Here is a 24,399-nt window from a genome sequence, read left to right as displayed (position 1 = left end):
TTTAGACGGGCAGATTTATTTAAAAGTTGAATTATTTCTTCAGCAAAATGAAGGATTCGCAAATATTGCGGAAATTATTCGCACTGCTCTTGGTGAATATATCGGCCACCATTGGGCAACGATGTAACGAAGACACGGAGGTAAATAGTTTAGTCAATTGTTCATATAAACTGTGAAATTGTGTTTGAAATTATTTTACCAAATGGTACCAATATTTTTTAATCTGGACTCAAATTAGGTTGGTAACAAAATTGTCACCGTGTGTGGTCACTAAATAATATGAAGTTATACCGTTTGATAACGAATTACGTTATACTGGTAAAGGTCATTTCTATCGAACCGGTAGAAATCTGGTATTGATTTCTCGAGTCACTTCATTTTCGTTGTTACCATTTCATACTGAGGTTTTAGTAAAACCTCAGTTAAAACCGTTTTATATATCAACATTTCGTAGAATTTTTGGAAACAAAGAAACCGTTTCTACAATACTAAAAAATTTGCATAGAACAATTTTCACTTTTCTTGCTGACATCTCAAGACTATTTTATACAAATATTTCTAATACTTTTTTCTAGCGGCGTATAAATCTACCATTTGCAATTGTATATTTTGATCATAATTTTTTTAAACATGTGAATTTCCTACACATAATTTGCAATTATGTAATTTGCGTATAAAAAATATAAATTAATAAAGTTACAATTTTTCTTTCCGCTCAGCTAATTTATGAACATATCAAGGGTCATAATTTGTGCAAACCAAATGGGATTTATGGATACGAGTTAAGATCGAAGATGTGCAAATACATTGTTAGAAATCTTTTATTGTCAGGCAGGTAATGATTTCCCGGTATTAAGGTTGCCACCGCTTGGTATTAAAATTATACCGGTCCGTAAAAAAATTGCTACCAACATGATAAAGCGTTAATACCGAGCTACAATTACACAATATTACTTGTCAATACCAATTTCGTAATATTAGGTGGTGACATTAGACTCCTATATGAGTACCGCTTGGTAGTATTTTAATACTGGATTTCTAATTTTGCTTCCTCACTGTAACGGTTACAATTTAATGATTACACGCGGTTGTACTTTGTTACCGAATAATTAAGTTTTTAGCGTCCGTAAAATTCTCATCGTGAAGATTTTTACACAGTTACAAAGCTTCTTCTGTACAATAAAAAATAGTTAATTGATTTCAGTTCGCTTGTGCTAATGGGAATTGCACCAGTAAATTTTATATCTGTGACTGGGACGATGATTGCGGTGATTTGAGTGACGAGAATGAAGAAATGTGCAGAACTACTCCGTGTTATGCACGATATGTAAATATTTTATTAAGAATAATGTCTCAATTTTTGTAATTATGTCAACTCTCGTAATAATTTTGAATTTATTTTCAGTGGAAATGCGAAGATTTTAAGTGTATTTTTGACCGTTATAGGTACAGGGTTTGGCACGTACGTGGATACGAATTTGACCTTGAATAACCCTGGAACGGTTTGTCGTAGCGGGTCAAAATTTTGAACAGAGGAGCATGTTATCCTCAAATAGTTGTGTGCAAAAAACCAACTCTCTACTTTCAAAAATGCCTCCCCCAGAGCCCCCAGAAGGTGAAACACTCATTTTTACTTTTTCCAAACTCCGTCTAAAAAATTCGGTCTCCGCAGAAAAATTTTTGTTTTCAAGTATCCTACCCCAAATGAGTTCATTTGACTTATGTCGGGGGATTGTACAGGTATTTCACTATTCGAAATGATTTTTATCCCCAATCTAGCTTCAAGGTCCTTTGCATTATCTTGGATCAACTTTGCCGTCTGGGAAGACGCTCCGTCATGATGAAAACTCACCTTAATTATTTTTTTACCGTGCAATTTAGGAAAATGTTATTCTAAAAGTGGTTTCAATACACGGTCCACATCATACTTCGAAGATTCATTCACTTTTTGGGGGACTTTGATAAGTGGGAGGACACCACGACCCGACATTGCACCCACGACCATCAACTGTTTAAAAAAGTTCTCCTTACAAAGAAGCACCAACTTGAGTGAATTGTTTTCAACATTTGTCGTGTAGTAAGCTCTTCGAACCTAATTAGTAACTTGTAGAGAAATTAGTGCTTCGTCAAATGTCACTAATAACTCACTCTTATTCCTTCACAAAAAATTCGAATAATTTTTTTTGTAAACACGGGCGCGATTTTTTTCCTACTTTTCAGTCAGCTGATGCACACGGCTTTTCCGACGAAGTCGTTTCTTCAAAATGTTAATTTCTCTTTTCACTGAACGCTTAGACACCCCAACCTTACGGGAAATTTCCTTTTGGGTCAGTGGATAGTTTTCGAAGGTCAATAGGTCAATTTTCCTATGCATGGTCGAAATTAACACTTTTTTTGCCTTCTTTCAGGGGGTGGTGGTTGCCCTTTACTCAAAATTTATCGTTTTTCACCTATATTTTTCAATACCATATTGATTGTAGATTTCGAAACTGTTTTCCATTCACTTTTAGAATGTTTAGCAATTCTGTTGTACAAGTATTAAAGTTTGGAAAGAGGTTTTATGGGTGTCCCACCTCCTGGGGGCTGTGGGGGAGGCATTTTTGAAAGTAGAGAGTTGGTTTTTTGCACACAACTATTTGAGGATAACATGCTCCTCTGTTCAAAATGTTGACCCGTTGCGACAAACCGTTCCAGGGTTATTCAAGGTCAAATTCGTATCCACGTAAGTGCCCAACCCTTCTGTAAGTCAAGGTACATATTTAGAAACTAATTTAACCCTGTGTATGAATCATAGCTGTTCATTTCATCTCACCACAATCCACAAACCAATCCACAAACCACAAACCTTTCCACAAACTACAATCCACAATTCCACAAACCACAAACCCTTCCACAAACTACAATCCACAATTCCACAAACCACAAACCTTTCCACAAACTACAATCCACAATTCCACAAACTACAATCCACAATTCCACAAACCACAAACCTTTCCACAAACTACAATCCACAATTCCACAAACCACAAACCCTTCCACAAACTACAATCCACAATTCCACAAACCACAAACCTTTCCACAAACTACAATCCACAATTCCACAAACTACAATCCACAATTCCACAAACCACAAACCTTTCCACAAACTACAATCCACAATTCCACAAACCACAAACCCTTCCACAAACTACAATCCACAATTCCACAAACCTTTCCACAAACTACAATCCACAATTCCACAAACTACAATCCACAATTCCACAAACCACAAACCTTTCCACAAACTACAATCCACAATTCCACAAACCACAAACCCTTCCACAAACTACAATCCACAATTCCACAAACCACAAACCTTTCCACAAACTACAATCCACAATTCCACAAACTACAATCCACAATTCCACAAACCACAAACCTTTCCACAAACTACAATCCACAATTCCACAAACCACAAACCCTTCCACAAACTACAATCCACAATTCCACAAACCACAAACCTTTCCACAAACTACAATCCACAATTCCACAAACCACAAACCCTTCCACAAACTTCAATCCACAATTCCACAAACCACAAAAAAATCTTGTCCACTTTCCACACCACAGTCCACTTTGTGGATCCACACTTTGGTTTGAACAGCTACATATGCTAATTACTAGTAATTACATACATAATTAAACACGTGTTTCAGAATTTTTCATAATTCTCAGTTGCAACGAAGTTATAACGTTATACGTGAGCGACAATTCGCATTTTTTACAGCGAAATTTTAAGATCCAAATTCCCGCTTACGGATTATAACATGGTTTTCAGTGTGCATTTTGAAAAATCATGAAACGTGTGTTTAACTATTTATCTAAGGCTATATCATTCACAGGAATGCCTCAAAACTTAACCATAACTATAAACTACAGACCTGCCCACATTGTGGACCAGTCTGTGGTTTTGTGGATTGTAGTTGTGGACTCCACAACTACAAACCACAAACTACAATCCACAAATCCACAAACCACAAACCCTTCCACAAACTACAATCCACAATTCCACAAACCACAAAAATATCGTGTCCACTTTCCACACCACAGTCCACTTTGTGGATCCACACTGTGGTTTGAACAACTACTTTCCACACCACAGTCCACTTTGTGGATCCACACTGTGGTTTGAACAACTATGGTATGAATTATGTTTAAAAGTTGAGATATGAATATATTTAACAAATTTTGTAAATTTTTTTCATTTTGAAAACTATCAATTTAATTTTGTTCTAAATCTAAATCTAAAAACCAAATAAAGGGACAATTTACGCAGTCCTTGATAACTTTGTAAAATCCGCAAATTTTGTAAAATAGTTGTACAAACTTTTGCAAAATAAAAAGCCGCCCTTGATCTGAGTAAGTTTACACAAATTTGTACCATAATTTTCCTTATATTTCCAAAAATTTTGTAAAATTGTAAGTTAATTCTGTTAGAAATATCTGTCAAATTTTGTAAGTTTACCAGTTTACGTATTTTACAAAGTTATATACAAAGGACTGTAACTCTTACAAAACTTTGAAGCATAATTTTGCACAAATTTTAAAGGATGTACATAAACTTTAACAAACGAGAAAAAAATTGTCAATTTTTAAATAGATGCGATGGATACGGTGATTGCAGAGATAGTTCTGACGAGAAAAATTGTCCATGTCCGTCACCGGAAGCAGATTGGGTGAGAATTTTCTGTAATTTTTGTACTTTTTTAAGACCAAATTAGAATTTGAATGTTTATCACAAGATGAAAGTATCAATTAATTTTTTTGCAGAGTGTAAAGATAATTTCAAAATTATTATATTGATGTCAAACAAATTTAGATTTATTTGTTTTACATAATTTTTTTTTACAGCGGAGATGCGATGATGGCACTTGTGTCAAGTTGATCCATTGGTGTGACGGTATTGGTAAGTTAATTGTTGCATAATTGAGCAAAAAAAACAATGGTTTAATATCGTAAGTAATTTTTTAGTCGAAGATTGTCCGGATGGTTCTGACGAGATAAATTGTAGGAAGAAAACATTGCATGAGATGAGGAATTAGTGGAGGCTGCAACGGAGACTTACATATTTCTTAAATTTCTTAAATAATTATGAATAATTAAGATTACACAGTTGTAGAAAATACCAAAACACTCGCATCTCTCCTTACTAAACTGCAATAAGTGTGCAAATAAAATCATGTTGTCAAAATTCTCCAAAAATGTTCGTATTAATTTTTTTACTTTCGTAATTTAGCTTCTATTTCTTATTTTCCTATCATAATTTTGCAAAACGAATAAGAACTTATTTTCAGAGGTTGCAAAAAAATTGGCTTGTGGCTGTCTGTTTCGGGGATTTTTTACTATTTCAACTTACTTGTATTTTGTTTTCTGAATTTTTGCGTAAAATAATCTTGTATCTGTTCATCTTTAGTGTGTACTCTGCTACAGTGGCGGCGGAAGACGGCCACGTTTCGCCTTTTTGCTATCTTCCTTCGCACCACGCCATCTCCCGCCGCCACTGCCGAGTAAAGTATTTGTAACAATTATCTAGACAGTTCTGACGACGTCGTCAAGTTAGTTGAATGAAATCTCTGCGTGGACTGTATGCTGGAAATCTCCAACTTGGAAATATATGTTCTGTAAGGAAATAAACCACACGGATTAGTTACGAGTTCGAATCCCGGCATGATTGCAAAAGTCCACAATCCCCGACACAGACCACTCAACCAACAAGCCACGGGTGAGAAATGGAGGTATTTAACTCGTATTTTAGTTCTTCGAGCTAGGAAATATTTGCCACTTCTGTACTCAAATAAATCATCAATTTCGTCTTACAGCTTTACGAATTCATTAACCGTAAATCATCCCCACCACCAGCGGCTTCTTATGGCGAGTAGAATCAACAACTCGAGCTTCTCTCTTCATATCTTAACACATGCTAGATAATTCTACTGTGATTTTTACCAAAAATTACAATATGCGCTCAATTTTGAAGGTATTTTGATGTTCAATATCTCAAATTGTTCACAAGAACATGCCCTATAATTGCCTTAGATGATTTGTTGGATTTTTGTTTGTAATTATTTTTACACCAATGCAAAGTTTAAAAATTTGGTGGAAATTATTAGAAACAAAATTTCAAAAATTCCTCTAAGGCAATTATAGAGCATGTTCTTGTGAACAATTTGAGATATTGAACATCAAAATACCTTCAAAATTGAGCGAAATTTGTAATTTTTTTTGAAATATCACAGTAGAATAGTTTATCATGTGTTAGGAAAGGCAGAGAAAAGCTCGAATTTCTGACTCAAATCAACATAGGAGTCGCGACTCACGACTCGTGAGTGGTGGTGGTGAGTTATGCCCAATGTATTTCACTCCATATTCATTTTTAGGCAACTACGCGCCACCTACGAATTTGCAGAACTAAAGTTAAAAGTATTCATCACTGGGAGCGAAAGTGGAGCTATCAAGGTTCTGGCTGGCCTCCGTCCCATGCATTCTTAACGTAGGACTAGAAGACTCGTCAACAAAATCTACATATTTTTAATCATTTCTCGGGAACTTATTTAAAAATTCTGGATGACAAATTTGTAATCTGTAAGTTTATTCATGGAATGACGCTGAAAGAGTTTCTTACGCCGGTTTCGATGAGTCCAATTTTTCTGAAATCTCCTTTAAAAACTATTCAAATCTGGAGTGTATATTTTATTAAATTTTCAAAAATTTTCTCTACAAATTTATCGTCCAGAATTTTTGAAAATCTGTAAATTCTGTAAACTAAATTTTACAAATATTTCTCAGGAAAATTAGCATGCAAATTTTTGGAAGATTACTCAGATCAAGGGTGTCTCTTTAATTTGAAAGAATTTGTAAAATTATTTCCCAAAATTTACGCATTTTACAAAGTTACCAATGCCTGTGTGAATTGCCTCCATATTTGGCACGTAAATTTTATAGATGGGGGAAAAATAATTATTTTGTGTAGGTCAGAAGCCGGTAGGTATGTAAAGTAGTTAAATGCAATTAACAACTCATTGTCAGATTTAATAACAATATTGTATTAATGAATATAATGGGGGTACTTATTTCATATCGCAACTCATTTAGCAAATTTGTGGGTTTACAACCTGCGTGAATTGTCTCACTATAAAATAAATGTTTTTTTTTTAATTTCAAATTCCAATTTCCAATTTCTAAATCCAAATATTAATGCTGGGTGGATGAAAGTTTAATATTGTACTTGAAATTGAAAATTATCGCCCATTTTTCGCAATTATTTTATTTTTTGTTTAAGCTACGATTTTTTACATACAAAAGATATAGATTTTCATACGCATACTAATAATATCAAATTGGACAATATGGTTGACGAGGTGATCTTTGTTACACGGACGTGGGTAAAATGCTGGCTTTGACTATTTTAAGGTGGACAAGGGCTTCAGGATATTCTTTCCCGATATCTTCGGCCAGTTCCATGAGGGCGAAACAGTCTCCTGGAAAGTATAAAAATAGTTCGGATTAAGCAAACAGCAATTTTAAAAATCATGATATTTCGTATGGAGAAATTATGTTTCCTAATGAAACCATGATTTTTGTCCCCGGACATATATTCGAGAAAAAAAATCTAGTTTTTCTCAAACTTGACAAACTTATTTGTTTGTGAAATTTCCGAATTTCCCATTTATTTCCGGTTAGAATATGTATTTGAAATTTGAAACTCACTTTCCGCTTCCTCCAACATTTTGCCGATTTCTGTCACACTTCGTCCGGCAGGTTTGTACCTATTGTATTTGATTGACTCGAGAGTTCTAAATTTTTCTTGGCGTAGCACGATCTCCACCAAATTCTGAAAAAGCGAAACAATTTTAGTCCTCAAATATGCAAAATTTTGATCCGGACGAAATTAACTTGGATGATTGTAACGCGGTAAATTTTTACCAAACAAATTGGAATATGTGCAAGGTTGCAAAGTTATAAATTGTTGAGCCAATTCACGCAGTCATTTGTAACTTTTTAAAATTCTTAAGTTTCGTAAAATAATTTTACAAACTTTTACAAAATAAAAAGACGCCCTTGATCTGACTGAGCAAGTTGATAAACATGTGTAAGCTAATTTTCCTCAGAAATATTTGTAAGATTGTGTAAAACGTTGTAAGTTTATAGAATTTACGAGTTTTACAATGTGGCCAAGGACTGTTGACTGTGTGAATTGCCTCAATAATTTATAACTTTGTAAACTTCCGGATTTCACTGGGTTACAAAAATCCGAGCCAATCGTAGCATTAAAAATCCAACCTTATGCTTAAGAATTGACGCCTCGGCGATTTTCTCCTCACACGCGAGAATCGTCTCCTTTACGCGATTCAGCTCGTTTGAAGCCTCCGTCAATTTTTCCTCTAATTGGTGAATATTGTCCATCGTGGTTTTCACTTGCTGCTCAACCTCTCTTGCTTCCTGTCAAACATTACGTTAACAAAAATTAATAATAACGCTACAAATTTTAGGTATTTTGTATTTTTTGCAGCTTTGAATCATGAGGTTTGTAAACTGCGTAAATTTTGTAAAGTTACGCGGTGACATAATTTTATTAAAAGAAAGATTTGGACACAGTCCTTGCTAACTTTTTTGGATACATAAATTTTGTAAAATAATGTTACAAACTTTACAAAATAAAAAAACGCCCTAAAATTTCTAAGCTAATATTCGTAAAAGTTTGTAAGTTTACGGATTTTATGAAATTACAAACGACTGCGTGAATTGAATTGCCTCAATAAAAACAAATTTCTGACATCAAATTTTTCAATTCAAATTACAAACTTTTTTAACCACGTTCCTAACTTTATAGAAATGATTTCCCAAAATTTGCACAGTTTACAAACTTTGCGTGAAGAACAACGTACCCTCGCCAACAACTTGTTTTTCTCCCTCAACGAGGTAAAATTCCTCTGAATGTTCAACTTTGTATTGCGAACGTTCTTATTTTTGTGATGGAGCGCGATATCGGCTTGTTGAATAATTCTGTCGCGACGCTCAATCGACCGTTCCAAATCAGCCATGAGTTTCTCCTGGGCGCGAATAATGTCATGATAGCGAACCGTCATGTGATGAATGTCCAACTTTAAGGCGGAGTTGGACCCTTCCTGCTCTTTTTTCAAGTTGTCCTTTAACTCCTTGGCTAATCGGACCTGTAGGAAATTTGGCAAAGTTAGCAATTATAACCAAAGGGCGGATAGGTATTTAAGAAAAATTGCTAAAATATTTACAAAATATGTCGAAAAAAACATTTTCGCAAAATTTGTATGTTTGAATATGTATGTATTTTTTTGTCAAATTTTTTGTAGAAAGAATCGTTGAAAATTTTTTTAAAATATGATTTTTTTAATATCTAAAAGATTTACGTATTTTGCAAATAATAACGGAAATATTTATAGATGTCTGAAAACCTAGAAATATTTACCACTATGTAAAAATATTTTGATCTAAAAGAATTGATCAACCCACCCTTAAAGTTTCACAGTCGGTTGTCATCAAATGCAAAAGTTGAAAATAAATACATATCCGCCCTCTAATGATAACTCAATAAGCTTATCTTGACGATAACCCACCTTCTTCTCCCAACTGAGGTTCTGCTCATGCGCCTCACGCAAAGAGTGGATGATCGTTTCCCTTTCTTGTTCCAGATATTCGATGTCTCTCTCCAATTCGAGCGCTTCCATTTCAGCGTCCTGTTAAAAAATTATAAATGAGTCAAAAATTCACTCGGAAGTTTATTAGCTTTGTAAATTTTGAATTTTCTGACTTTGAGCATGGCGACGAACTCGTTCTGAATGAGGACATTGTCCTTATCCATCTGGTCATGGCTTGACTTGTCCCGATGCAGTTTGGCATTCACGGCGGAAATTTCCTTGTTCAATCCTTCCGTCGCTTTCCGGATGCGATTTATCTCGTCCTTTTTCTTTCCCACTTCCGTATCCAGCCTTTGACGTTTTCTCTCCATGATGAAAACCTCTACAAAACAGACAGATTAATTTTGAGGCAATTTTAAGATGGGGGAATTACTCACGCGGATATTTGTAACGTAATAAATTGTGAAAAACTAGTAAAATTATCTTACAAAACTTTTACAGACTGAAAAGAAAGACTCCCGTGATTTGTGCAAGTTTGCGAAAAATATGTGCCATAATTTCTGCTGTGTATTTTTTTAAATTTGGAAACCTGCGTAAATACGTTTTTAGATCTTATCGAGTTACAAACACCCGAGTGAATACTTCACAAAAAACATGTCGAATTTATCGAATTATTTTACGACATAAATATACTCAAAATAGAAATCTTAACATTTTCACGTCAACATTTTCTTAAAATTTCACAAACTTCCCAATTTTTAACACAAATTTCTGCGAAACCTTTATAAAAAGGTCTGCCCCCAACTACACCCACCTTTTCTCAGAAGTTCGTTCTGATGGAGTAAATAATCCCTCTGATTGCTCAACCGGACTAAATCGTCCTGTCTTTTCAACCAGTCTTCCTGCAATTGATTAACCTCGTCCTTTTCAGTTTGGATTTGCTTCTCCAAATTGCGAATTTCTCGTTCGAGCGGACCCATTTCGACACCCTGCAAAAAATAAATTATAATCTCAAACTTAAATGTCATTTACATACAATGGATGTCTCCCAGCGCATGCTCTCAGATTTTGGCCAAATTAGTGTCAATTGATCACAAAAATTAATAAGAATTTTGCAAATGACACGATCTCCCAATGGTCACGTTTGGCAGAGACATTTGCACCCGAAGAGAAGAAAAAGCACAGAAAAAGTAGGAAAATATGAAATTTGGCAACTTTACTGCGCGTTTTCTCCTCAAATGCGCATTAGGAAATCGTGTAATTTTCAAATTTCACATTAATTTTTGTGATCGATTGACCCTAATTTGGTCAAAATCGGAGAGCATTTGCTAGGACACCTCCATTGTGAGTTTCTCATGTCAAAGAAATCAAACTTACGTCCTCTTTGGTAATAAATTTCTCCAACTTTTTGTTCAACTTTTCTACTTCGGTCGTCTTCTTGGCGATGATTCTCTCGCTTTGCACAATATCACGGAGTTGTTCCTCTAAAACTTTTTCCTGGGCGATGCACCTCTTTTCCAGCTCCGACAAGGAGGACGTCTTCTTGAACAGGGACGATCTCAAATGCTCCACGTCTACGGCGAGGAGACTGTTCTCGTTTTCAACTTTGGTCACTTCAGACTCCATCATGCTGTTGAGAGAAAGGGAGAAATTAATTAATTAATCATTAAGAATTTCGATTTCTAAATACATGTTTACACATTTGGTTTAAAAATTCAAGAGTCGAAATAAATTCCAGCAGTGTCAAAATACGAAATAAAATTTTGAAAATTAATTTACGGAAACGAAAATAAGGTCAAAAATAAAATAAAAAGTCCTGCAATAAGTACAAAAAAGCCTCAACCACCTATATTAAAATTATACAACCTAATAAAATTTTTAAATTTTCTTGTCGTCAAACTTGTGCAAAAAAAATCAAGATGACAATTTTACACTAAAAACGTGTCAAAATTCGAAAAAACGTCAAAATATCGAGACCCGCATCAATTAATGCACATACAAATTTACCAAACCGAATATCGCTGTCAACTAATTCACAGTAAATTAACTCCAAAAAATCAACTAACTCTCATTCTCATTACAAATTAATTTACCGCGTCTTAATGCGAGCTTCTTTAATCAGCCCTTGAATATGAGCTGACGTCTTGGAAAGTCCGCTTTGTTCTTGCATCGCGGTCAATATTTTGTCCTCTAGTTTAATCTTTTCCAGGACCAAGGCTTCCAATCGGCGCCTGGGTTGAATTAGCTCCTTCTCCCTCTTCGAAAAGGCCGCATTTGCACGAAGGAGCTCCATTTCGACGGTTTTTCGGACTTGGCTAAGCTCCCCGAGTTGGTCGCGGAGTCGTTGGTTGATCGCTTTAAGGTTGGCGAGACGTCTCCGGAGGACGCGTTCCTTTTTAAAAATTATTAACAGTGAAACAAATACATTTTTGTACAAAAAATTGTGTCAAATTTACCTCCATTTTTCTCCGCCGGACCAAAATTACTGAACGTTCGTGTCCCTCTTGTTCCTTGGCGATAAGTCGGTGCATAGCTCTCAACTCACTTTCACGAATTCGTAGCTCCTCAACGACTTTTCTGTAAGAAAAATGTGAAAAATGCAATTTTTGTAACCACATTTTCATAATAATGGCACCATTCACGCAGATGTTTGTAAACCGGGGAAGTTACTTTACAAAACTTTAGTAATCCTTTTAAATTCATGGATTTTACTGGGTTACAAACATCCGCGTGAACTTCACCCTTAATTTGACATACTGAAAAGTCTCTCTGGCCGCTTTTATCGCGTCATCTCGCACTCTCACGACCGCCACGGTTTCATTCCAGGCTCTTTGGAGGTGAAGTTTCTCGATTTGAAGGGCTTCAATTTCCGTCCTGGGCAATAAAAAACAGTTGTCAAAAATTTTGCGAAATGTTTTTTGTTCTTCAAAATTTTGCAAAAATTAAAATTCTACTCACACAGCTTCATTAATGTACGTATTGAGCTGACTCTGTTCATCGACATGGGCCTGGATTTGCCTCTTGATTCCGGCGTTGATTAACTCCATGGATTGCATGTGCGTGAGAACCTTATCCAAGTAGAAGTCTTGATCTCGCTTATCGGATTCCGCCTTGGCACGCAACTTTTCCAACTTTTCGTTCACCAAGTGGCGAATTTTTAGCTCGCCTTCGTATTTCTCTGCCGCGGTGCGAACGACGTGTTCCGTGTAGTCGAGCGCTTTCATGGAGTCACGAAGGGTCAGTTCTGTAAAAAAAACAGCAGGATTTTTCAATAAGTTAGTCGAGAGGCCAAAAACTTAAGCTAAAATTCACATTTCAAAAAGTTAAACGCTTCATCGCCAAAATCGCCACAATCTACACATTTGTAATGATTTTTCAGCTTTGGGAATTGATTTTTAATTTCAGGACGAGAAATTTGTAGTCATTAAGTTGATAAATTGAATTAGAGTGAGTTTTTTCAGTTGAGATGCCAGTCGTGATGAGTTCTAATTTCTCTGAACGCTTCCTAAACTTGAGATCTCCTCCTTCAAAAAGTGTCAAAATCTGGAGTGTATATTTTTAAAAAATTGGCAACTACCTGCTCTACAAATTTTTCGTCCAGAATTTTAAAATAAATTCCCAGAGCGGAGAAATAATTAAAAATATTAATTTGACAATTTTGGCGAGGGGACGTTAGTAAACTTCATAACGCAATTTTTTTGGACACCCCCACCCCTTTTTAACATGTGTCACATAGGCACGATATCATTGGGCGCTGAGCACCTACCCACCACTCTTTGCATTACGACGTATTTACGTATTTTCCACGTATTACATACGTATTTTCCAAATTTACATGACATCTTCCTTAATTATTTTTCAACCGGAAGTCACAATCGACCCACTCACCCTTCTCCTCCTCCTTCCTCACTTCCGCCTTCATCTCGCCCAACACGACCTTCAACTCTTTCGCCTTCTTCTCAATCTTGTCCCGTTTCTTGTTCATAGTATCCATTTCTTTCTCGTACCGTTCCATCGTCTCGGTTTGGCGTTGGATTTCGTGTTGATAATTGTACAACGAGGCTCCCAGCTCGGTTCGGTCTCTCCTAAAAAATAATTCATAAATTTTCAAAATTCCAAAAAAAAGTGTTTCCCTAAAAAATCAGCTCTCTCACGTTTTAGACTTCAGCTCATTCTCCATATTCCTAATTTCCATATCCGCCAGGTAAATCTGTTTCTTCAAATGGGCGTTGAGCGCGGCCTGAAATCTCGCCATTTTTGGGTGATCTGGCCCCAAAACGATCACGTTTGGTTCGTCGCCACGATCCGTGGGTGTTGCTTGGACGGGAAGAAGATTCGTTTCTGGAGATTGGTCTTCTTGTTCATCATTATCGCCCAAATTGTCGCCTTCTTCGCCTTCCCGTTCCTCCTCCAAGAATCGGATTATGGCCGCGAGTTCCTCGTCGGAGGGGAGTTTTGGCGGTGCGACGTTTTCCGTGGTGTCCTCCTCTTCTTCTTCGTCATCTTCGTCACCTTCCTCTTCGTCGCCCAGGTCGAGACCATATTTTTCGCGGAAATCGGCCTCTTCTGATTCTAATTCTTCTTTTGACAGAGTTTCTTCACGACGGTCGAGGTCGGTCAGGAAGGCGAGATCTTCTTCTTCCTCTTCCTCCTCCCCTGCGGTTTCGTCGCCTTGTTCTGTTGGAGTGGAGGGAGGGAGGACGACGCCAGGTTCGGAAGGGGGTGAAGATTCTTCTCCACCAGCGACATCACTTGGTGGTGAATCGTCTTGTTGTGGTGTGACGGGTGTGGTGGGAGAATCTGGTTTGGGTTCGTCGTCCTTATTTTCTGGGGGAGATTGTGGCGCTTCTTCTGCGACGAGAGGCGGGGTGGGCGCAGCTGCGGTTTCTTCTGCGCCGGGAGGTGACGTGGGCGGAGCGGTTTCTTCTGCGACAGGGGGCTCGGTGGGCGCAGGAATTTCTTCTGCGCCGGGAGGCGGGGTGGGCGCAGCACTTTCTTCTGAGACGGGAGGCTCGCTGGGCGCAGCACTTTCTTCTGGTGTGGGGGTGGTCTCTGCCTCTGCTGGAGCTAAAAAGAGAGAAAATAATTAATTACGAGCTCAATTAATGAATGCAAAACAGACAATTATAATTTTTAATTAACCAATTTCCTCCCCACTGATGGGAGTGGTTTCCTCCTCCTCTCCTTCTTGTTCCGGCTTATCCGCCATGCCGTTGACGTCGCTGTGAGATGATTGTCAGTTTCTGTAAAATGAGGAAAACGCGTAAAACTTGGATCCGGTCTAATTTTGTTTAATCAATATTTCTCCGTTCGATCGATCAAACGTAACGAATGAGTCGTGATTTTAATTTTAAAGCGATGATGTGTAAATAAACAAAGTGAGCACAAAAGTTTGATCGATTTTAAAACACTTACTTGTTTCCTACGTTTCCGGAAATTGGATCGATTTTTTCGTAGCGAAGACACTATCACCTTTGTAATTATCATGTCATTTAATTGAACAATTAAAAACAAATTATGTTTTTTTTTTATTTCAAAATTTATAGAAAATCAGATATGAATAAAATTACAATACAAAATTATGTTTCCCACTAATTTTCATGGAGCATAAAGAGAAGCATTAATTAATTTATTTATTTTCTCCGGCTGAATCCATTTCGACGTTATCGACTTACAAACAATATTGCATTTTGTAAAATATAGTGAAGAATTAACTACTATAGTATAACTTTTTCTAAGGCATTTTAACCAGTCTGGATTAATTAGGACAAGTTTATAATTAAGTTTTCATACGTACATAAATTTAAAATTAGTTTTTAAAATTAGGATTTCAAAGATATGCAAATGAATAAGAAATGCAACTATGAGAATTCATTCATAGGCATACTCACGTCAAGTCAAATCATTTCGCATCGCAACTCATTTAGCATTTAGTTTGCCAATTATCTGAGTAAATGTGAACAAAAGTCCCATCTGCTGATATGATCAAATTTCTTCACAATTTCCTTACCTAATATTTAATAGCAAAATAATTGTTTTAAATTTTCGCACTGAGAAATACTAGTAAAAGGGCAAATTTTTTGTTAATACGTTGAATCGTAGATATCAAAAAATAATCCTGATTCAACGAGTAATGCACGACCTGACTAAAGATTCGAAAAATTTTAGAAAAATTATTACAGTACTGTCCTCGTATTTAGGCGTGTCATCTCATTTGCATAAATCTCACTATGCCCATTTTCGGTGATATGGGCTTTCCATGTTGAATAAACTCTATGCCTCTCGCGAATGCGTCAAAATATGCGAATGAGGTGACCGGCTATAAAAATTCGACATTACGTACTCAACCTCTCACTCAACATTCAGCTGACAAAATTACGCTGTTTTTTTTTATTTCCCGTAAGATAAGACACGGTGAACTGAGGCCAAACTTGGCCTCACTTCATTAAAAACAATGGAGGTCTCCAAAACGTATGCTCACAGATTTGAAATAAACTATATAGCGTCAATCGATCACAAATATAATTAGTATGAAATTTGTAAATAGAACTATCTACCAATGCTCAAGTTCAGCGGAGATATTTGCATAAAAAGAGGAGAAAATTTGTCAAATTTTTTAAAATTTACTGCGAATTTTTCCTGCTTTGGATGCAAATATCTCCGCCAAACCTGCGCATTGGCAGATAGTTCCATTTGCAAATTTCATACTAATTACATTTGTGATCGATTGACGCTAGTTTGGTCCAAATCTGTGAGCATACGTTGGGAGACCTCCATTATAAGCCTTCTGAAACATTGCAAATTGTTAACATATAACTGCACGAAATAAAACATGCATCTGTTGAAAATCTAATTAATTTCTAAATAAACATATGTCGTGGATCCTGCCTGTTCCATCCGGACAACTCGGTAGAGCAGAAAGGGTGACAGTAAAATCTCATTTTCTTCCGCATATTCTGAATGACTCTTCATCGGGATTACCTTCTTTGAAACCGTTCCACCATTCATGATGACAAAAAATGTCTCTAAAACAATCAAGTAAATCAATTTCTTTGAATCCTTAAAATATAATCCTTAAGTTGGCATTGTATGCGGGTTTTCAGTTTGAATTGTGTGTCTCAACTTTCCCTTCTTCCATATATTCAAATGGCGATTTTGAAACCTATTCATCTCCTTGGATTTTTTATATGAAGATTTTAATGCACCCAAAAACAGACTTGCTAATTTCTGGTGCGGCGAACCACCACACCTAAGTTAAGTAAGTGAGCGCACCGGTTCGCCGAGCCAGAAACTAGCAAGTCTGCCCAAAAATCGATAATTTTTAGGTTTACAAAGTTACGACTGTATAATTTTGATTTTTTTCTTCCATGAGGAAATAAATATGAAATAGATGCAAAATAATAAGTACAAATTAAATACTTTCTCATTTAAGAAAAAATCCAAATTCTACACTCCTAACTTTGTAAACCTAAAAATTATCGATTTTTAGATGTATTAAAATCTTCATATTGTAAAAAACCCACGGAGATGAATACTTAAGTTTCAAAATCTCCATTTGAATACATGGAGGAAGGGAAAGTTAAGACCCAACAATTCAAACTCAAAACCCGCATCCAAGACAAAAAAATTACCCATCTTCCCCCCACAAAAAACCGTTCCTTTACTAGATTCGATAGTCGTCGAAGTAAATTGCCCGAACCCGATAAGTTCCCCGATCCTTACATTACTACCCGGTTTCCCGGAACAACCACGGTAAAAGTAACTTGGTTCCGCGACAATGGCCATGTTCTCCATGACATAGCTGATCAACAGAAATATAGAAAAATTTGGAATACTACAAAAATTCGTCCTGCCGCCGCATGAATTTCGCGAATTGAAATTGAAATGTAATAAACGCTGCCTTCGTTCCCTCCCATGGAATACAAGATGAGGGCAATATGACACTCATCGCCAAAATCAGACCCATCCATCTGCTTCAATGCCCCCTTAAAGCTATTTTTCCTTCTTTCAAATTTCTCTTTAGCTGACAAGGGACACTCATGACCTGTCGTTTGAGTCCAGGGTACCCATTATGTCTTTTAGAATCTACTAGGACCCCAGATGAAGGATTCATTCATATTTCCGTGTAAAACTCATATTTGGCGCCATGGCGTGGCGCCAAACTTCAAAATTTGGCCATAAAATTCCTAAAGTTTTGCACAACAACCTTGTCAATCTTACGGTTTCATCATGTTTGACCAGCTCATCCATCAGATAAGGACTTGTCACGTAGTCGTATTCGAGATTTGTACAGCAAAACCCATATTTACATACACTCTAAATAATACTGGGCTGCTGAGGGGGATCCGAAGTGTAAATAAATTTGTTAATTGTTCTTAATATCCTCATGAGTATTTGTTGTATGTCATTTTTGATTTGATATATAATTATTGCCTCAAGAATTTACGCTGTGCCAAAAAATTGTTAATTGTTCTTAATATCCTCATGAGTATTTGTTGTATGTCATTTTTGATTTGATATATAATTATTGCCTCAAGAATTTACGCTGTGCCAAAAAATTTTCCTAAAATTTTTAAGCCTTTTTATATGTATATTCATTTCATATATTCATATTCATATTTCATTCATATTTCATATATTCATTCGAGTGGATATAAATGAAGAATTATGCATTTGAGATGATAGATGAATGAAGACCTTCTTCATTCTCTTATTTTTTAATAAAGGAATGAATGACTTTTGAATGGTCGGAAAATTAGCTTTGAACAGTTTTTTTACATAACAAACTCCAAATTTATTCCATTTACTGAATAATGTGAATAAATTTGAATTTAACTTCTGATTTTTGCAACCAATGGGAAACAACAATAAGTTGAAACTGAAATTGCAATATATTTTATTAAGGGTGAAACGTGCGTGAAATGGGTAATTTTCATGAAAAACTTTTTTGCACGCGTCCCATTGGGATTTTTTGCACATTCTGTGATGCAAATTCTGTCAATCATTTTAGCCATACTATGTCCCACTTCAAGTGGCTCAGGGCTACTTGAATAAATCACCATGCTCGATGTACATTCGAAAACAATAAACTTTTTACTCTTCTTTCTCCTCTCGCAATGCGAATTTATCTCGGAATATAATTTGCAACTTGTGTAAATAATTACAAAATTCGATTCATAATTTGATCAAAGTTCATTGATAGGAAGTTTCGATTTCAACAGTAAATTTCTTCCGAAAGATGTCCCACGACGGTCGAAATATAGGTAAAGTTTGAAAAAAAATTACAAAAAATTACAAAATTACGAAATAAAGAACGTCCGGGAATGAATGGGAATGGTCTGAAAATGTGGTCATAAAATCACAATGAGTTATCGGAATTTTAAACTTTTTGCATATGTATAATACCAAATACGTACCTACATAATTTAATTAATAGCTAAGGCCGCCACCCCCCCGGTGGCGACTAGTTCGATTTTCTTGCGAAGATTTTTCATTAAATTTTTTCCCGAAGTTTTTGCCACTTCCGAGGTGATTTTCTTCCATCGTCCTTTGAATTTTCGAAAGGTGTCAGGCACATCTTGAAGCCGGGAGTATACTGACTTAGAACGTGCATAGAATTTTTCGATTGGGCGGAGTTGGGGTACATTAGGTGGGTTGATATCGTTTGGTACGAAATCAATATTTTTCTTTCTGAGGTACTCGGTCACTTTCTTTGCATAGTGACAAGTGGCGAGGTCAGGCCAAAACAAAACTTTATCATTTTTGTGAAACCTATTAATAAATGCTTCCAATCCAGCTTTGACACAATTTTTCAGATAAATATCTTGATTGATATTCCCTTCGAGAACTACCGGGTCTGATACATGTCCGTGACTGGAGATGCATTGCCAAATGCAATATTTCTTTGGAAATTTGTCTTTTTTTCGTACTTTTTCTTCATAAGCCACTTCAGAGGGATCCGAGCTATGAAAAAAATGACGCCCTGGAAGATTTGAAGGGTCAACCGGAACATACGTTTCGTCATCCAGGATCACTACTTTTCCACGCATTTTCTTCAACAATTTTTGACATCAATCCTTGATCCGACTTTCTTGTACGGGCTTGTAATTTGGTGCAGGTTTTTTGGTCCTTGCTTTGATTCCTAGTTTATGGACCTTAATTTCCCCCACGTAGCTTTTGGAAATTTTGACTTTCCTGGCAGCTACAGCTACTGACGTTGATGGCTTGGTTTTGAAAATTTTTTCAATTCTATTTTTCACTCGAGTGGTCGCTAGCTTCGCCGGACGACCAGCTGGCTTCTTGAATTGCACATTTTCGGAATCCTTGAACTTTTTTATGTAGGAATACACATTTGAACTTGGAATTCCTTCCTGCTTAAAAAAGTTCCAGGTCACCTTGGAGTCTCGGTTGGCTGTCGTGTTGTAGAACTCCATCACTCGTTTTGCTAACAGCTCCCTTTCAAACAAGCTTCTTCTACCCTTATCCATTTTTGAAATTTAAGAGTGATATACCAAATTGACCCTAATGAAGTGGGCTTTCAGAAATTTAAATTATTATAGTTCGCGGGTTTATTTATTTGTCAATATACTCGCTAGAGCGCGCATTCCCATTCATTCCCGGACGTTCTTTAGGTTGTATTACGTAAATTGTGTAATGTTTAATGCTAAAATGCCAAAGTCAAGACAAAATATTGCGCCAATTCACGCAGTCCTTGGTAACATTGTAAAATTCGTAAAGATAAAAACCTTTATAACATTTTATAAACACTTCAGAGGGAAATTAGCTCACAATTTTTTACAAACTTACTCTAATCAAGGTGTGTTTTTATTTTGTTAAACTTTGGAAAATTCTTTTACAAAATTTTAGAAGTGAATACGCCTGAATTCTCTCATTGCATAAATTTAACTGAATTTTATCCCTCAAATATTCACAAAATTTCTTAATCTTACTCACTTTTTACATGGCTACAAAGCATTACGCGAATTGATATAATTTCTAATTTGAAAAAATCCACATTAAAAATGAAAATACTAATTAAACTTTTACCATTTTTTCCCTAACTTCAAAAACCACCCAAGATTCCATGGACATTGACCATGAATCTAACCCAAGAACAGACCCGATGCAGATGCCAATGCCGTCAATTGAAAGGCATGAAGCTAACCCGAACCCCGACCCGAAACCGAGTTCGTCCCCAAGTGGAATAAGTGAGGAAGAATGTGCCAAACCTTCCAAACTGTTCGAAACCCAGCATCAAATCAGCGCAAATCCCCGGTTCGGCACGAAGTTTAACTCCAGCCAAAATTCGGATCAAGTTAAATCCTGCCTTGGTTTCGAAAATATCGAAAAATCCGTTCGATGGGGCGAGTCTAAAGGCCAAAATCGTCCCCAAATCTCGACCTCCACGATCAATCTAATCTACGAGTTACGAAAAGATCAAGATTTTTCCATGTTGCACAGCCCAAAATTTAACCCCGCCACGATATCCGCATCTTCCTGGGTGAGCGCCATCTGGAAGAAATTCCTGGAACACAGCATTCCCCAAGATATCGGGATGAAAGTCGTGAAAATCGGCAGGACCGGAAATGAATACGACGTTACCGACTTTCTCCACCGTTTACGGCCCAATTCACTCATAAAACTGCAACTTTTCTCGAGAAACGAGGAACTCAACGTGACCGGGATCATAAAGCGGGAACTTTACTCGAAAAGCACCCTTTCAACCGAGGTTATCACCTCATTGAAGGATTTGGTCCGGCAAACCGTCATAGTTTCCCCCGCCCAAAGCACGCATTTCGGCGGGTATCGAATCCCGCGTAGGGTGCAATCTTCAAAAGTCTATGTTTGCGACTTGTCTGCGCTCCAATTTCAAAATAAATTTAATACGGGGCGTCTCGTCCTAATTTCGAGGTACGATACACTCCAAAAGGGTGTTTTGGATGACGAAATTTCTCGAAATGTAGTCGGTGAGGCTAAATCATGCCCAGAATTCCGCGAAACTCAAAGATACATCCCATGTAAAAGTAGCATCTTTGGAGAAGTGCTCTTTGACAAGGTGGCGTATAAACGGTTCGTAGCGAAAGACGTAGTTTTGGCGGGGTTAGCTTTGAACCGGGAAGCAGCGCGGGATCACGAGCAACCGATAAATTTCAAATTTTTGAAATATGGGAGCGGTTTTTTTGCCGGGGATTTTACCCACATTATTGAAACGAATATATTATCCGGGGTTTTGGATGGGCTCTGAGCTTTGGATAGAATTGTTTGGGGAACTTGAAGTCCGCTGTATTAAGCAAGTGGAACTTCCCTTTTTTCAAAATTCGGAGAAAAAACGGGTGTCCGAAATAGAGAAGAGGTTTCAGAGGAAAATCGTATTTTCGGCGGAGGACTGTTTGAAATCCGGGGACGACGGGTTGGTCACCGCCACGACGAATTGTGGCGATCCGCACGCCGTGTTTGGAAATGAGATGGGATGTCACAGCGTGGATGCGGCGATTGCGGAAAATTTGGTGGGAAAAGGGGGTCAGTTTTGTCCCTTGATAAATGAAAAGTTTGAGGAATTTTTATTTTGAACTGTTTTTTTTAAATTTCGATATCTAATGCGAGATGGAGGTCGACGTTGTAACTTGAAAGGTCACGGTTGCAGGTCATAATAGGCTCTCGCCACTTCATTATTCCTGTTTTTGACGAGTTTTTCATGTGGAATGAGATTTTATGTAAAATCATTAATTCTGTAATTCCTATACAAAAATTAATAAAATTAATAAAATGGAAATGGTAATTTGATAATAATGCCAATTTTTAAATAATTTATAAATAAGTCATGCCGAAACTGTAACTTTATGAAATCATTTTACAAGCTGGTACCTACACGAAAAGAAAGTAATAAATTAATTTTCAGTTTGCAAAATTTGTACATGTCTATTTTTATTAATCGCAAAAAGGATTAATTTTCTAGTAACGTGTTAATTTTTTAAATTTGTATTTATTAAAGCGCAAAACTATTATACATTTTTGATCATTATCATTCATTATGCATTACCGTCAAAGATAAAATTAACCTTTTTATATAAATTTCGGATTGGACACGTTCAATGCGAATTTTTGACACAACTTTATTAGGAACATCTCTGTGCTTACGAATTCACAAAACCTTACGAAAATAAAAGGCATTTTGTTCGTTCGTACGCTGATCTTCGTAAGTTTACATGGTTACGAACTTACGAAGATGACGAGAAATACCTCTACATTAAAGGTTGAAATTGTATAAACTATTCTGCCCCAGCATAAGAAATCAGTTATATATCCGACCTTTTATTTGTGTAATATTGTATTGAAGAAATTCACGCAGTCTTTTGTAACTTCTAATAGCATTAAGTTTTGTATAATAATTTTACAAACTTTTACAAAATACAAAAATTGCCCTTGATCAGAGTAAGTTTACAAAAATTTATAAGCTATTAAGAAAAATAGTTTTCCTCGCAAACATATCTACAATTTGGTATGTTTAGGGAATTCGAGGATTTTACAATGTTACCAAGGCCTGCTAGAATTGCCTCATTGACTCGGCTTTTTCAATTCAATTCAATGACCTGCTTCCTACGGAAAGCAAGTTGCTGGAAAAGTCAACCTGAAGATAGAAGCGGATGGACACCTGACAGAGAAAGTTGGCCCAAATCCAAGCTACCGCGTACCCGGAAGTAGTTCAGTTACGTAATTTTGGTAATAAATATGTGGCTAGGTTATATTCGAGACTGTCTTATTTTTTTACGAAACAAATTTTTAAATAAAACCCGATCCTAGTTTTCATCAGTTTCATAATTTTATTATTAATTTAATTCAAGAAGATCCATATTCGTGATCCGGTTGAAATAAGTACGCATATTTTTTTTAATATTGAAGCAATGCACGCAGTGATAATTTGGTAAAATCTATAAATTCTGTAAACTTACAAACTTTTACAAAATTTTAAAATTATTTCGAAGAAAAATTAGCTTACAAATTTTTGTAAACGTATTCAGATCAAGGGCGTCACTTTATTTTGTAAAAATTATTTTAAAATGCGCACAGATTTACGAAGTTATCAATGCCTGTGGGTTATGCATATATGTAAAATTGTATATTATTTAAAGCTGCTTTTGTAACTTTCAAAATTTTACTTTCTCACAAATTTCATGAGTTTAAATTCCTTTATAACTTAACATTTATAGTGAGAACGAGTTCAACTCAGGAATTCTGAATATGCATTTGCAGCTTTCATTCCACAGAATCCGAGTCCATGCATCTTTGTTAAATGCGTGCTTGTGGATTTTGGTAAATATTTGACCCAGATTCACTTTCACTTCCAACTATTCGTGTTGGTTTGATACGAGTGAAAGTGTGAAACTGTTGTGTTCAGCTGAAATTTTCGACTGATTTGATGTAACATTTTGCATGGATTTTCGAGTTCTTCACAATTGTGAGGAATTCATTGCGTTTCTCACATCACGAATTGCTTAAGCTGATCTATTGCGATGTAGTTTGGTTTATGTAAAGAGATTCATTTCATGACGTGATTTCCTGGATTCACTAGGAAATCAAAATTTGATGAAAAACTTCTGGTTTTATTTTCATAAACAAGTTCGCGAAGAAATTAAGTAGCTTCTCTTAAAACTATTAGATTTCGAAATTAATCCTTTCAGAAATCTGGTAAGTCACGCAAGTATTGAATCCTCAGTATTAATCTTGTTACCGGCTGATATTAAAATTGTAC

At 36.2% G+C, this 24,399-nt stretch overlaps 2 protein-coding genes across 2 annotated transcripts; one reads left to right on the top strand and one right to left on the bottom strand.

The window, feature by feature from the left end:
* Positions 1-5,230, top strand: LOC110856120 (very low-density lipoprotein receptor-like). The gene is made up of 6 exons (XM_035856863.1): positions 1-140; positions 1,205-1,327; positions 1,406-1,446; positions 4,640-4,715; positions 4,891-4,945; positions 5,011-5,230. The coding sequence occupies exons 1-6, from the start codon at positions 48-50 to the stop codon at positions 5,079-5,081; spliced, it is 459 nt and encodes a 152-aa protein (XP_035712756.1). The 5' UTR covers positions 1-47; the 3' UTR covers positions 5,082-5,230.
* Positions 5,231-7,293: 2,063 nt separating this feature from the next.
* Positions 7,294-15,774, bottom strand: LOC110856387 (coiled-coil domain-containing protein 40). Its single transcript, XM_035857041.1, has 16 exons — positions 15,066-15,774; positions 14,793-14,893; positions 13,805-14,717; positions 13,539-13,735; positions 12,609-12,894; positions 12,408-12,524; positions 12,107-12,227; positions 11,744-12,042; positions 11,028-11,280; positions 10,465-10,639; positions 9,824-10,032; positions 9,630-9,749; positions 8,925-9,209; positions 8,320-8,478; positions 7,747-7,870; positions 7,294-7,517 (listed from the first exon to the last, which is right to left on the bottom strand). The coding sequence occupies exons 2-16, from the start codon at positions 14,857-14,859 to the stop codon at positions 7,408-7,410; spliced, it is 3,435 nt and encodes a 1,144-aa protein (XP_035712934.1). The 5' UTR covers positions 14,860-14,893; positions 15,066-15,774; the 3' UTR covers positions 7,294-7,407.
* Positions 15,775-24,399: the final 8,625 nt, after the last annotated feature.

Source organism: Folsomia candida, unplaced genomic scaffold (genome assembly GCF_002217175.1).
Source record: "Folsomia candida strain VU population unplaced genomic scaffold, ASM221717v1 Fcan01_Sc015, whole genome shotgun sequence".
NCBI classification, from domain to species: domain Eukaryota; kingdom Metazoa; phylum Arthropoda; class Collembola; order Entomobryomorpha; family Isotomidae; genus Folsomia; species Folsomia candida.
Note: the sequence above shows the minus strand (reverse complement) of the source record. Positions and strands in the feature narration are given on the sequence as shown.

Excerpts from the sequence above, each read along its gene's own strand:
- LOC110856120 (XM_035856863.1), top strand. The coding sequence starts at position 48 with ATGAAGGATTCGCAAATATTGCGGAAATTATTCGCACTGCTCTTGGTG. Across the intron at positions 1,447-4,639 it reads TGTATTTTTGACCGTTATAG|ATGCGATGGATACGGTGATT; the intron begins GTACAGGGTTTG and ends ATTTTTAAATAG. Across the intron at positions 4,946-5,010 it reads CCATTGGTGTGACGGTATTG|TCGAAGATTGTCCGGATGGT; the intron begins GTAAGTTAATTG and ends GTAATTTTTTAG.
- LOC110856387 (XM_035857041.1), bottom strand. The coding sequence starts at position 14,859 with ATGGCGGATAAGCCGGAACAAGAAGGAGAGGAGGAGGAAACCACTCCC. Across the intron at positions 10,033-10,464 it reads GAACGAACTTCTGAGAAAAG|AGGTTTTCATCATGGAGAGA; the intron begins GTGGGTGTAGTT and ends TCTGTTTTGTAG. Across the intron at positions 7,518-7,746 it reads AATGTTGGAGGAAGCGGAAA|GAGACTGTTTCGCCCTCATG; the intron begins GTGAGTTTCAAA and ends TATACTTTCCAG.